Source organism: Euphorbia lathyris, chromosome 5, assembly GCF_963576675.1.
Source record: "Euphorbia lathyris chromosome 5, ddEupLath1.1, whole genome shotgun sequence".
In the NCBI taxonomy this organism is placed as follows: domain Eukaryota; kingdom Viridiplantae; phylum Streptophyta; class Magnoliopsida; order Malpighiales; family Euphorbiaceae; genus Euphorbia; species Euphorbia lathyris.
The window spans coordinates 23270582-23284815 of record NC_088914.1 but is presented as its reverse complement, the minus strand read 5'-3'; the positions used below and the strand labels follow the sequence as shown (position 1 = coordinate 23284815).

The 14234-nt window shown below is 33.7% G+C and overlaps 1 protein-coding gene across 1 annotated transcript; it reads right to left on the bottom strand.

The window, feature by feature from the left end:
* Positions 1 to 8046: 8046 nt before the first annotated feature.
* Positions 8047 to 12362, bottom strand: LOC136230805 (putative E3 ubiquitin-protein ligase XBAT34). The gene is made up of 9 exons (XM_066019989.1): positions 11925 to 12362; positions 11574 to 11688; positions 11375 to 11455; positions 11162 to 11250; positions 10964 to 11055; positions 10685 to 10766; positions 9925 to 10027; positions 9342 to 9427; positions 8047 to 9035 (listed from the first exon to the last, which is right to left on the bottom strand). Exons 1-9 carry the CDS (start codon positions 12051 to 12053, stop codon positions 8274 to 8276), a joined length of 1539 nt encoding a protein of 512 aa, XP_065876061.1. The 5' UTR covers positions 12054 to 12362; the 3' UTR covers positions 8047 to 8273.
* Between the last annotated feature and the right edge of the window lie 1872 nt (positions 12363 to 14234).

The following is a 14234-nucleotide window of genomic DNA, read 5'->3' as shown; positions in this document are numbered from 1 at the left end:
AGAGAGGGGTTTATATATGAGCTAAAATTTCAGTCAAACAGATGAGCGCGATAAGTTTTCGTTGGCCGCGTAAGTGAAAATTTCTTTGCCGCTTTTTATGTTTTCCGCAAATGATGACAGTTATTTATAATGACTGTCATCTAATGATTATATAAATTTTGACTTAAACGGTAGAGGACAAGGAAATGAGGCTTGGGATATCCCAACAAAGTTGGCACCCCCAAACAACCACCCCGAACCCAAATTAATAAAAAAGAATAAAAAATACAAATAATGTCAAAGAGTGAAATGGTAAAACTAAGCGAACCGATACAAGTTTCAGCCGTTACAATTATCCCAAATATAACTAGAACAGAAATGAGGATGTGAGTCCCACTAGTGAAGCTCTGAACTGATCCTGCCAAAGTTGGTCAGCGCATCTACAACCTGATTACCTTCCCGAAAAACATACGACACATCGAAATGCATTTCATGAAGCAAGACACGACAAAAGCTCCTGATGCTGCTCCCAAGGGGCCGATAAATCGGCATGTGACGAAGTAGAGATACCACATAGGTCGAGTCACTTTCAAGCCAAAGATGGTGTCAGCCCTTATTGTAGGCTAAGCGAATTGCATAAAGTGCAACAGTGAGTTCTGCAACATGCACCAGGGAGCAAGTAGTTGGAAAAGCAAAAAAACCTACTAAGTGTCCAGCAGAATCCCGAAACACACCTCCACAGCTGGCATTGACAATGGTAACTGAGGCATCCGAATTAATTTTGATCCATCCTGACGGAGAAGCAGATCAGCGGACCGGTAGAATTCTAGGTGCCCGGGACCGACGAGGCAACAACTGCAGCATGTGGAGCAGATCAAGTTTAACCGTTGAGTTCCAAATAGAGCCGAATGACACTAAGTATGAACTTAAATAATTAGATTTGTGTTAATTTGTATTTTTTATCTAAATTTTATATTATGTATTTTTTTTCTAAATTGTAATTTCAGTAATCTTTTTATTATTATTAACTTATTATTATTATTATTATTATTATTATTATTATTATTATGTCATTACATATTAAGAGGTTACATTAAAAATTAAAAATTACATTAGAACAACACAAAATTGAAAAGATTACATTAAAAGAATTAAACTCCGAAATAGTCAATATCTTCTTCATACTCGTCAATATTTCTTGTTTCTTGAAGATGTTGCAGCTACACCTGAATATATTGTATGGTATATCTCTTTTTCCTCCGTAATATTCGTCTTATATTCCACGAGAAATTTTTTTTATGGAGCGTCTCCTTCTTGGCCAAGCTCGTCCTAGAAAATCATCGTTCTTCGAAAGACTGATACTTTGTAATACTCCAACCTCTAATTTTTGCTGATCCTAATTTTGCACTGATATTGTGTAATACTCCAACCTCTAAATATATTGAAATATAGTCGTTGGAACGAGTGATTTTTTTCCTAATTAAATAAATTAATCAAATTTATTTTTATTTGAATAATATAGTAAAATTTGCCTTAAAAATAATATAGTAAAAATTATTTTTTATTTAATTACTAATGATTATTAAATAACACTTAATATTATTGTATATTATTAATAAATATTAAAAATACAAACATTTGAATTAAATAAAGAAATTAAAATGTTATGACATGTGAGATCTATTTAAATAAGATAAAAGTATTTAACTAGATGAGCTTTTATAAGGAGAATGTTTTAATATGTAAAGTGTTTTGTAATAGTGTAATTTGATGATGTGGCAAATATTGGATACCAACACCATTAGAGATGCTCTCATATATATATAGTATAAAAAAGTTGCTTTAATTCCAAATAATAATATTCTCTCCATTTCAAAATAATGATCACATTCGACCAAATCACACATATTAAGAATATGATTAATTTGTATTAAATTTATAAAAAATAGACCAAAATACATTTATCTCTCTTTGTTAACAATCTTTTTTTTTTGTGTGTGTAACTTATTAAATTGAATTAACTAAACTGGATAAATAATATAAGAGTTCCGATATTTACAGTCCTAAGGGTTGTACATAAAACCTGTAAATTCTTATTATTAGTATTAATTTAGTTTTCAATACGTAAAATTTATTAATACTTAAATACTTAAGTACTTAAATGCATTTATCATGATATATTGTTATATTCTCAATACAAATAAATATTTATTTTAGAATTAAAATTCTCTTTTTAAAAAAATATATATAAAAAACATATGATTAATGTTTATATACAACTCTTTATTTTGAAATAGATAAAGTAATTATAATGTGATTTTCAAGTGCCAGCTATTAAATAGCTATGAATTTTAGGGGATTTCAATTCCTCTTTGCATGATTATCCATGGCATTACGTTCCCTTTCATGAAAGCAAAATTCAATAAAGCTCCTCAAACTAATTATTAAATACTAAATATATAGTGACATTACTTGATAACAACTCTAAAAGTTGTTTCTGCAAATAAATTAATTCAATGCTTTGATATGATGGTCAACATAAAACTTTTTGTAGGGATTACGATTAAGCTCTCATTTTCTTCCTCTTCAATGATAATTAATGATAAATTGTGAATTTTTTTTTATCTCCTTCTCCTTTGCTTCAAGAACAAGGGATACATCGTAACTCGAGTAACTCTCCGATGTTTAAAACAAAATTTTCCAAACAACGATAAAATAAATGTACTAAGCAAGAGAGTATAACGTTCCGTAGGGGCGAAACCAGGGGGTTAGGGGGCTCGAGCCCCAACAAGCGGCCGGAGAATTGAGAATTTTTTTTTTTAGTAATGGTGTCTGGTAATATTTTGGAGAGAATTATACTGACTCTATGAAGTATTATTTCAATGTTTAAAGGTAGATGAGATGGTTAATGATGCTTACTTCTATTTGAGAGGTTTTTATATTCGACTCCCTTCAACCTCATTTTCTTTTAAAAAGTTTTTATTTATTTTTATTTTATTTTTCAATAATTATAAAAACATGTTACCATTATTAATTAATTTAAATGGACTCTTTATTTTTATATTGATAACACTTTTGAATTCATTTTTAATATGTATTTACCATTAAAAAAAATAACCAATTTTAATTTTCTATTAGTTCAATGCTAGTTTCTAAAAAAAAATGATAATTTTTACAGTTTTAAAAAAAATTTGCCTAGCCCTAACGGGCTGGACTTTAAAAATTTACCGTCAACCACACAGTTAATCTCGATTTTTTTTTACGGTTTGAATTTTTTTTTTACTGATATATTTGAGCCCCAGGTCATCCGGGGTCCTGGTTCCGCCACTGACATTCCGTGAACCCTTTCTTATATTAATGGTGTTTACATGGTCAATGGCTGACCAATAAATTTTAGCAATATTTGTTAGATTTAGATTTATTAGAATTTCATTCTAAGATAATTTTAACCTTCACTTTATGATTATAATAAGCTTAGAGTTGATTAGATTCATGGAATAATGAGAGAATAGAATAGATATTTCGGAGGAATTCCTGTTCCAACATTTGATTTAACTTTTTTTTTTTTTGTGTGCATGGAATAGTTATTTCATTAAATATGTATTTCATAAGTGAACGAATAGGGATTCCTTGATTCAACCTAGGAATAGCTATTCCTAATCAATATCATCATTCACTTTCAAAATTACCCTCTAGTCAATTTCTCAAATTCAATTTTGGCAAACTCATAATTTATATCCTACAAAAACGTGAAAAACAGAAAAAAAAATCGAAAAAACGTTAAAAAATGTAAAAATATGAAAATGTGAAACACGTGAATATCGCGAAAACATTGCAAAACATAAAAACACTAAAACATGAGCAAACACACACAAAAAAAACACGAAAATGCAAAAAAACAAAAACCTGAATAACACGAAAAAATATAAAAACGTCAAAAAATGCGAAAACACGAAAAAAGCGAAAAACGCAAAAACACAAACATGTGACAAAAAGCGATAATCGTGAAAACGCAAAAAAAAAAAACACGAAAACGTAAAAAACATAAAAAAACGTGAATAACATGAAAGTTTGACAACATGTGAAAAAACACAAAAACGTGAAAACACGGAAATATGACAAAATGCGAAAAATACGAAAACATGAAGAAACGCGAAAACAAGAAAAATGCGAAAACGCCAAAAACACAAAACCATTAAAAACACATTTTTGCACGTTTTCATGTTTTTAACATTAAAAATATTTTTCATATTTTTACGTTTTCCACGTTTTCGTGTCTTTTGCTTTTTTTTTTTGTTTTTCGTGTTTTTAATGGTTACCGTCGGCGTGCAATCAATTTAGATTGATAATAAGCTTCTTCCATTCAGCAGTCGCCGTGTGGAATCCAGCTCAGTAAGCACACAAAGTCATATTATCTTCTAAATATAAAGGTGCACAGTACACAGTACACAAAAATGTGACATTTCCTTGCATTTTTTAGCTACAAATTGCTCAGTATTTATACTTTAGCTTTGTTGGCTTAAGCAAGTGTAGCTGCCAGTTTCTAACCCCTCATTGATTCTTTTTATGTCTTATCTTATAAGTTCTTATATTAAGCACTGGGTCTTCCATGTCATTCGGTGGACTCCCAATTCACATTTGGACACGTGTATTGTGATCCCAGATAATAATTAAAATAGTGTGATAACTTATAATATGTATAGATCCATGTTACACGTATCAAAATATGTATGGAATGTCCTCCGTTTGACATGGAAAACCGGGTGCTTCTAATAATTTGCCCTTACATCATAATGATCTAAAAGCTCACCTCACCTCATATTATCACACATCCTCCGTTTGACATTTGATATGTTTTTTTATAAAATAAAATAATTAAAAAACAAATATACTATTTTACTTTAGAATGCTTTAAATATCGACGTTAGTATTTTAAAAACGCTAGACTAGCAATAAATGAACAAATTTGGATCATTAGGATCTCTGTCAACAATACTGCATATATATATATATATATATATATACTTCAATTTGGCGTATACGCCATGTTGGTTTGTTGAAGGACACATTCATTAAGGGATTGGTTCCTAAGTAGGGAATAGAATTTGTAAGAAATTATTCAACATCCTTTCCTTAACTGCTTTTATTTATGGGAAAATTACAAAACTGGGTCAAATAGGAGGCCCATCCTACTATATATCTAAACTGATTTTGTGTAACTTTCCCATAATACCCTCAATATTTACGCACGGCTCGCTCTATCCCGTCTGACTTTGCATATTCGACCATATGTGAAGCTTGCGAAGCTAATGTTTGGATTTACTTAATGAATTTAGTTCGCATATGTGAAGCCTGCGAAGCTGAAGTTTGTTTTGCTTGATGAATTTAGTTCACATATGCGAATGCTGGATATGACTTGAAGCTAATTCGCGAAGTGGTATATAACAAAAAATGGCAAACAACAACGGATTCTAACATTAAAATCATAACATTATCAAAATTTACAAGAAGATTGCCACAATAACAACATTCAAATCATAACATTATCAAAATTTACAACAAGATTGCCACAATGAACTCTCCTAACGAATCATTTCAAAGTGAACCTAACTAATCCGGTACCAATCTTGAAACGGATGAGTAATCTTGGTGGGCACCGTAAGACACATCCATCCCAAAAGGTCTGGACTTCCAGACCTTTTGGGATGGACGTGTCCCACGGTGCACACCAAGATTACTCATCCGATTCAAGATTGGTACCGGATTAAGTTAGGTCCACTTTGAAGATTGGCACCATGGGATGGACGTGTCCCATGGTGCACCCCAAGATTGACAAAACCTCTCCTAACCAACCACTTTAGGAGTGAATGTGTCAGTCTTGGGGAAGTTCATCCCTATACAGGAAGGAAAATCATCTCCCCTGCAGCCCAGTACGCCGCCTTCCAGAAAGGGATATTACGTATTCAACCATCTACAGAAAAAATTAATCTTGTTAGGCAGGGAAAAAGACGATTTTGGCTTCGCGAAATGAAGATTAGCGAAGCATGCGAATGTAAATGTGCAGGGTTTTACTTCGCATATCGATGCTTTCGCGAAGTCTACGAGGTTAGAAACGTGACTATCTACGCCGCATATCGATGCTTTCGCGAAGTCTGCGAGTCTGAGGATCTATTCGCAGACTTCGCGAACTAATCGATTCGCGAGGTATATCCATACGTTTCAGACGCTAATGTTTATGCTAACTAATGCGAAACCAGTCCTAGAGAGACTGGTTTCTAATTTGCATAGAAAGTGAACTCAAACAAACAGGTTTCAAAATCGCTTGAACTTGTCACTTTTGGTCATTTTGTCTCCTGAATTTATGAGATGACCTATTTGCCCCTTCAATTCTTTAAAAGTAGACAGAAACAATCATGACATGTTTTTCTTGTAAAAATTACATATAGTTTTAACTCATTCTAAATTATCTACATATATACAGGTCAGTTCCAATACTTCCATGAACAATTGTATTAATGTTGGAACTTCATCTTGTTTCCGGTATAATAAAAAGAAGGGGTTGCTAATACCACTTTTAAATAATTAAGGGGACAAATAGGTCGTCCCGTGAGTTCAGGCGGCAAAATGACCAACATTAACAAGTTCAAAGAGTTGCGTATGGTTTAAGTCTTTTTATTTTTTATGTTTTCATTAAACTAGTGGCCGGTCTCTCTGGACCGGTTTCTACTCTTTGTCAATCCAAGACTGACACAAAGAAACTAAAAGTAGACTCTCAATGGATTAGTTTGACCATTATTTGACTGTCATCATACAAAAAATTTATCGACACGCTGAAATAGTTTCGTGCATTTTGTTAAGTTGTTTGCAATTGTCGAAACACTGAAATAGTTTCATGCATTTTGTTAAGTTGTTGAACTTATATATGGTAGATTTATTTATTGATATTTTGGCAGGTTATTTGTAATTGTGATTGTAACACTAAACATGTTTGATATAATTTATGTTGAAAATGTCTGATATGATAATTAAATGACCGGTCTACTCAAATTTTTTGTTAGGTATTATGAGTAAAATTGATTTTGACCAAAAATGTTAAGAGTAATATTTTACTATTTTGTTCGTCTGAAGTAAATCTAAACTTTCCAAAAAATAACAAAAGGGGCAAATTTGGACCTTATTCCTTTCCTTTTTGATATTGTTAATAGTGTGAGCAAAAATAAAAGTTTGGAAGCATTAATGTGTTAAAATTTATATACTACAAGAATTAATTTATACCTACATGCCTTCCACATTCCTTAATGTTGCCAAATTTGGTAATATTTTTTATACTTACAATATTTACACTGATAATCAATCCAGATTCGACTCGTGACTCGAAATCTCATTTTACGAATAGAGACTCGTGAATCGAATCGAATCGTAAGATTCGGATCAAATTCAAAATGCTATAAAAAAATAAAATATTAATTATATTTAACTTTAAATACTAGTCCAAAAATTCAATTTTAATATTTAAATAGAAATTATATCAAGTTATAAAAGAAAGTAGAGACAGACAGAACATGGAAAATAGAAAGAATAAAGAGTAGAAGAAGATAATAATAAATAGAGTAAAGAGTCATCTAATTGAAACTATTTGTGTTTCATAACTTGTGTACGTTTTTTTGTTTTGTTTTTGTAAAGTGAATAGTCATCTTCTTCTGCTCTACATTTTTTAGTAGTTAAAAATTGATTTTTTTTTAAATGGTGGCCTGAATTGACCGACTCGGGTGACTCGGTGACTCGATGAATCGGCCGAATCGGTAGTGACTCGGCCGATTCATGAAGCTTCCTAGTCGTACCATAGATATGACTCGAATTCTTCATGAATTGAATCGTACGAATCGACTCGTGACTCTAACAACTATACTGATAATGTTTTAATCAATGTTAAAATACTTGCTCAATCTCACTTCCATGAAGAAGTGATTCAAAGCAACCAAAAGACAGGCTCCTGTTCTCGTTCATTAGAACAATCCAGCCGCCTGCAAAAGTCACACTTCCTTCAGTTCTATGCTGGATTCCAGATTGCATAATAGTTTGTCACAGGATTCCTCAAAAGAAATATTTTTGTTCTTACATTTCTAAAGAAAAAAGGCCTCAAAAAATTACAGTTGAATCCAAAATTCCACACGATTTTTGCTTCTGTGTCGTGCAGCATTGCTAACCTAGTTTGAGTCTTCATATAAAACTTTATAGAGCATTTTGAACGAAATATCCACAGACCACCTGCAATTCAAGTACATTCCGGTTTTTCAAACAGCATACAGCCTTATAATCTGCTTTATTTTGGCTCGGCAAACTGGGCAAACGCCTTTATTCTTCTTGATCTCATTCAAACAAGCCATGCAACCAGCCATGTGACCGCAAGGGATGCACGCACCTTCAACTGGAGCTTCCCAACATATTATACATGAGGAAGAGCCACCTCCGTCGTCGTTCTTCACAGGAGCTCCATGCTCAACAAGTGGTACAGGTGAATCCACTAGTCCCTCGATTGAAGGATAGCGGATTAGACCTTCATCAATAGTCCCTTCAGGAATAAAGGGAGCTGATGGTGCCGGTGAAGCCCATCTAGTGTTTATGCCACTTGCATGAACAATATTAGTATCTTGAGTTTCGCTACAACCTTGATTGTTGCTGCTGCTTGCCTCTGACTGCGCCGAAGCAACAGTTAGGCCCCATCCGTTGTGACTTGCTTCTTGTGAGGAACTTCCCCATCCATTTGCGTTAAATGTTTCGGAGCCTTGGTGAGTATTCGGAGATGCTGACTGTGCAGCAGCAGCAGCAGCTGTGCCCCATCCATTGTGAGTCGCACCCTGCGAGGAACTTCCCCAGCCATTTGTGTTAAATGTTTCGGAGCCTTGGTGAGTATTAAGAGATGCGGGCCTTTCTTCTGCTGCAGACGCAATTGAAGCACTAATGGCCATTGCCAATTCCAGAGCATCTGCAGACTGTTGATGTCCAATGCGAGGAAATGTTGTTTGAGCATCATGATTAGCTGGTGGAGGCATAACCTGAAACAAATGGTACTGAAACATTAGGTGGTGATTGCAACTTGTAATACAAACTATAAAATGCAAAAGGCGAGCAAATGCCATTTTTTGGGACAAATCTATCGACTGGCGCTAGACATACAAAAGCAACTCGTTAGTAACTGACCAACCGAATACCACATTTTATGTGATGCTTCAAATGAGAGCGAAAACAAGTTTATTTTTGTTCCAAACCCATAATGATCTACATCAACCAATTCTTAGGACACCTATCAAATTTCAATTGATGAATCATAGATGCAGCAGAAAATGAGAATGGAAGAATACCTGATTAATTCCTCTACATGCATCATAAAATCTGCGAAGCTGCTCTTTGTCCTCCTCATTGTGTGATGCAAATTTGTATCGAGTTTCTGGTACATGAACAAAAAATTCTTCAGTTCAGAGGTTAATGAGCACTGGACATATCAGAGGAAGTGTCATACAAGTACAAATGCAGTAGAATTACACTGTGTTCATATGTTGAATTCTCAATTCAATCATCAGCCAAACATTCATTTTTTTGTACTAGGATAATATTTCAGAGATACAAAAGGCGTCATCTTTGAAAGAAACGAATGTCAACAAAAGAATCAACGAGTTCCCGTTTTCCTTCACATTAGAATATGCAAAGTTATCTAAATGAAAAAGAATTATTGCACATGCCAGTTGCAACTCTGCCCAGCCCGCCCCGCCCTCTTCTCCTTTCTTAGACATTGCAAGATGACAACTTTTGATTAAGATTAAGAAATCATGCATTTAAGGGAGAATCAGATCCAAACACAATGCTATCCAACATATTGCTACAATAACGAGAAGAATTTCAGATGAACAACAAAGATAAAGTGGAACATCTAACAGATTGACTTACTCGTAGAATTGTCAAAAATTATGAACACTGGATCTGTTCGTTGAAAATTGGGCTCCTCAATCTTTGCCTTCCAAAGAGCAATAAGACTACGAGGTTGACTGTCCTGTTCAATCCAGATTGTGATTGAAAGATTCACAGATTACTCGATACAGATATAGCTGAATCATTTAAAGAGCTTGAGATAGTCAATTCAGAATTTAAAGTGCACGGTGTTCACAACTAAAGAGAAAGAATTGTTAGACTAATATAGGTTGTCAAACCATTTAGCTGCCTCAGTGGCCTGATTCAATTATGATCAATTTAATGCCCGAAAGGAGTATAAAAACAATATTATGGAATAAATGTGTCTATAGAACCGCAGTGTACCAACGCAAAAAAGTAGCAATTCAATCACAAGCCAATAAGAAGACTGCCAATATTGCAAGTAGACACCGCTCTAGCATGTGAAAAAGAACTGCGCAAGCCGTCAAATCACTATAAAAATTTATAGAAAGAGTATATTTTCTCAAAATCATTTTCTTTCAAGGAAAAAATTTATTTGATGTAAAATGTTATCAAAACCAATAGCTACAAAATTTAATCTTATTATTTTCTTTTTTATTGAATTTTCTGCAGCAGGTCATCTAGTAGAGCTAAGGGTCCAAGCTTTAACTACAGCAATTTTCTAGAAAACTTGAAAACATTGTTCGACTAAACCATACAATAACAAGCTTACATATCTTCAGAAATATTTTACAGAATAATGTTGAGGTTAGCATACCTGCAAAGTAGGATAAATAGCAAGTTCCAACTTGACAGGCTTCCCGAGATTACTGGAACTACAAGGTGTAACAACAACCCAACTGCAAGCAGTGAGCCATAGTCAGCTTACAATTAATATCATGCTTCCTAAAAATGGTGGAAGAAAAATCACACAGCTTAAGGCATATATATGTACATATGATTCTGTAAAAGCAATTATATCAGAGCAGGGGGGGAAGGGGAACAAATGAAGAGTATAATGGAAATGAATTAATTATGAAGCAGAAATTGTACAAACATTTTTCTTGATAGCAATTGAGGAGCTAATGCTTCCAGAAAGCTAGGACCATGTAACTCTCGCAGCCATCCAGAGAAATAGCCAATATGATTCTAAAAGTGACAAAAAAAAAAAGAACTTTAGACATACCATTAACTCGTTTTCCAGTATAAATGAAGAAATTGGGTGAATTTGCAATACTGAAACTCTCAAGCATACCTCAATAGCACGGACAACAGTGGTATGGCCTTTTAATCTAGCAACATCCAAAGCTGTATGGCAATCGTCATTCCTAACTAGAGCATTCGCTGAAACATTAATAGAATAACTAAATCACATTACTTCCAGGGCTTATACAGGAGTATCAAACACAACTCCATGTTTTAGGATTATATAGAAGCCAAGCAAACTCAAATGGGCTAAAAGGCATACCTCCACTAGAGAGAAGTAAAAGAACAGTCTGCTGTAGGCCTCTTTTTGCTGCGTGATGCAAAGGAGTACCAGCATGACGCCCTGCATATTAGGGGTAGGGGGATGCGCCTTATTAGTTAAGCAATTGATAAACCAAAATATGAAACCAATCATATATATTATGATTACAATGCAGATAGTTTAAAAAATAGAAACTAACCAGGACGATAAGCATTAACATTAGCTCCCACTTCAATCAAAGTCCTAGCAACATTTAACAATCCAGAATCCATGGCAGCCACAATAAGAGGGGTTTTTCCTTCTTTATCAATCCACTGCACCCATAAAAAAATCTTAAAATCCTCAACTTTCTCCATAAAAAAAAAAAAAAAAAAAAAAAAAAAAACAGAATTTCGAATTGCAAAATCAACTAATCAAACACCTCATTGTAAATAAGAAACGTAATTTTAGCCTAAACGGTCAAAAAAGTAAATAAAAAAGAAGTATGAACATGTGAGCAACAAATTGAAGAAAAACGTAATAAAAAGTAAAGAATAAGTTATCTATATACCTCGAGATTGACAGCTTCTCTACAAAGGGCTTTAATGGCTTCCACATTGCCAGTATTAACCAACTGATACAACAACTTGTCTTTGGATTGGTTTTGGGTCATAGAATCAAGACTTTGATTCTGACCCATAATTACAATAAGGTGTCTTATACCTCTTTTTCTGATGATTGTTGCAGTTTTTTCTCTTTTGGAGAGAAATCAAGCAAGAAGAAATCAAGCGATATGAGGAAGATAGAGATTGTTAATAATAATTGAAATATAAAGATATTTATGGACGGCGATAGAGAGAGAGAGCGCAATGTTTGGATTGGAATCAAATCTTAGCTATTAAGGGAAGCTGAATCAATTTCTTTCGCGGCGGAAATTTCCAATCAGTTTCGCTAATGGGTATTTTATTTATATTTTGTGTAAAGTTATTTCTTGTTTCTATGGAAATTTTCCTTTTTTTTTTTTTTTTGGAAAGCTATGAAAATTTTCCTTGTTGCCTAAAACTGCCTACCAAAAATTCTCATCTTCTTTATCTAGATTTTGAAGATACGGATTTATGATATTGTTGATACGGATTCAATGTTCTCTAAAATACATTTACATTGTACTTATATCAATATTTATTATTTTTACTATGAATTAAACAATTATTTTTGTTCTAAAAAGATCTTTAATTGGAAAATTATTTTTGTTTGACTTAATTTCTTTTAAATCACAAATGTAAGAAAATAGGAAAAATAGGAAAAACATTTATAGTAGGAACCTACCCCTAGATTTGATTTGGATATATTTAGGGTCTGTTTGTTATTGTTTTATCTACTATTTGTTGTTACGATTTGCTGTTTCTTGTTGGAAAAATCTGTTTTTTCAAAAAACAAGATTTTCTGCTTTTATAAAATGATACTTTTCAAGAATAAAAGGCAAACACCTAAAACTCTCGGTTTTGAAATAGAAAGACAAAACATGAAAATCAGCTACCAAGCACTCTTATATTGAATTAGAAATCTATAGGTATTGAAATTGGGAGGTGATTTTATCAACATTTTGAGATTTTACTTAAATTTTAAAAAATCACCAAATAATCATATCTGAGTTGAACAGTAGAGGAGAGCCACACGAATCCAATGGACACCTTGCCAACACAATATACGCATACCATACCCATTCCATTATACCCTCCCTCCGACCAGGTTGCATCAACAGTAATCTTCATAAACAGATCACATAGTGGACTCTCTATGCTCGGAGGGTCCTGTTATTTTATGGTCCAGATGAAATAAGAGATAAATGATCCTTAATAAAAATAAAAAATAAAAATAAGGTACCAAAATATGTATATGGTTTTGGGAAATATCAATTTAGGCTCACGTACAAAATAACACTAATATAGGCTTAAAGTTTAAAAAATTGTACTAATTTAGGCATCGATAATGGAACGTAATATGTCATTCATATGACTTGAAGCTAATTCGCGAAGTGGTATATAACAAAAAATGGCAAACAACAACGGATTCTAACATTAAAATCATAACATTATCAAAATTTACAAGAAGATTGCCACAATAACAACATTCAAATCATAACATTATCAAAATTTACAACAAGATTGCCACAATAACAACATTCAAATCATAACATTATCAAATTTTACAACAAGATTGCCACAATGAACTCTCCTAACGAATCATTTCAAAGTGAACCTAACTAATCCTGTACCAATCTTGAAACGGATGAGTAATCTTGGTGGGCACCGTAAGACACATCCATCCCAAAAGGTCTGGACTTCCAGACCTTTTGGGATGGACGTGTCCCACGGTGCACACCAAGATTACTCATCCGATTCAAGATTGATACCGGATTAAGTTAGGTCCACTTTGAAGATTGGCACCATGGGATGGACGTGTCCCATGGTGCACCCCAAGATTGACAAAACCTCTCCTAACCAACCACTTTAGGAGTGAATGTGTCAGTCTTGGGGAAGTTCATCCCTATACAGGAAGGAAAATCATCTCTCCTGCAGCCCAGTACGCCGCCTTCCAGAAAGGGATGTTACGTATTCAACCATCTACAGAAAAAATTAATCTTGTTAGGCAGGGAAAAAGACGATTTTGGCTTCACGAAATGAAGATTAGCGAAGCATGCGAATGTAAATGTGCAGGGTTTTACTTCGCATATCGATGCTTTCGCGAAGTCTACGAGGTTAGAAACGTGACTATCTACGTCGCATATCGATCCTTTCGTGAAGTCTGCGAGTCTGAAACGTGAGGATCTATTCGCAGACTTCGCGAACTAATCGATTCGCGAGGTATATCCATACTGTTG

Coding starts and splice junctions, on each gene's coding strand:
- LOC136230805 (XM_066019989.1), bottom strand. CDS start 12,053: ATGGGTCAGAATCAAAGTCTTGATTCTATGACCCAAAACCAATCCAAA. Junction 11,689..11,924: donor GAGAAGCTGTCAATCTCGAG/GTATATAGATAA, acceptor TTATGGGTGCAG/TGGATTGATAAAGAAGGAAA. Junction 11,056..11,161: donor CTGTTGTCCGTGCTATTGAG/GTATGCTTGAGA, acceptor TGTCACTTTTAG/AATCATATTGGCTATTTCTC.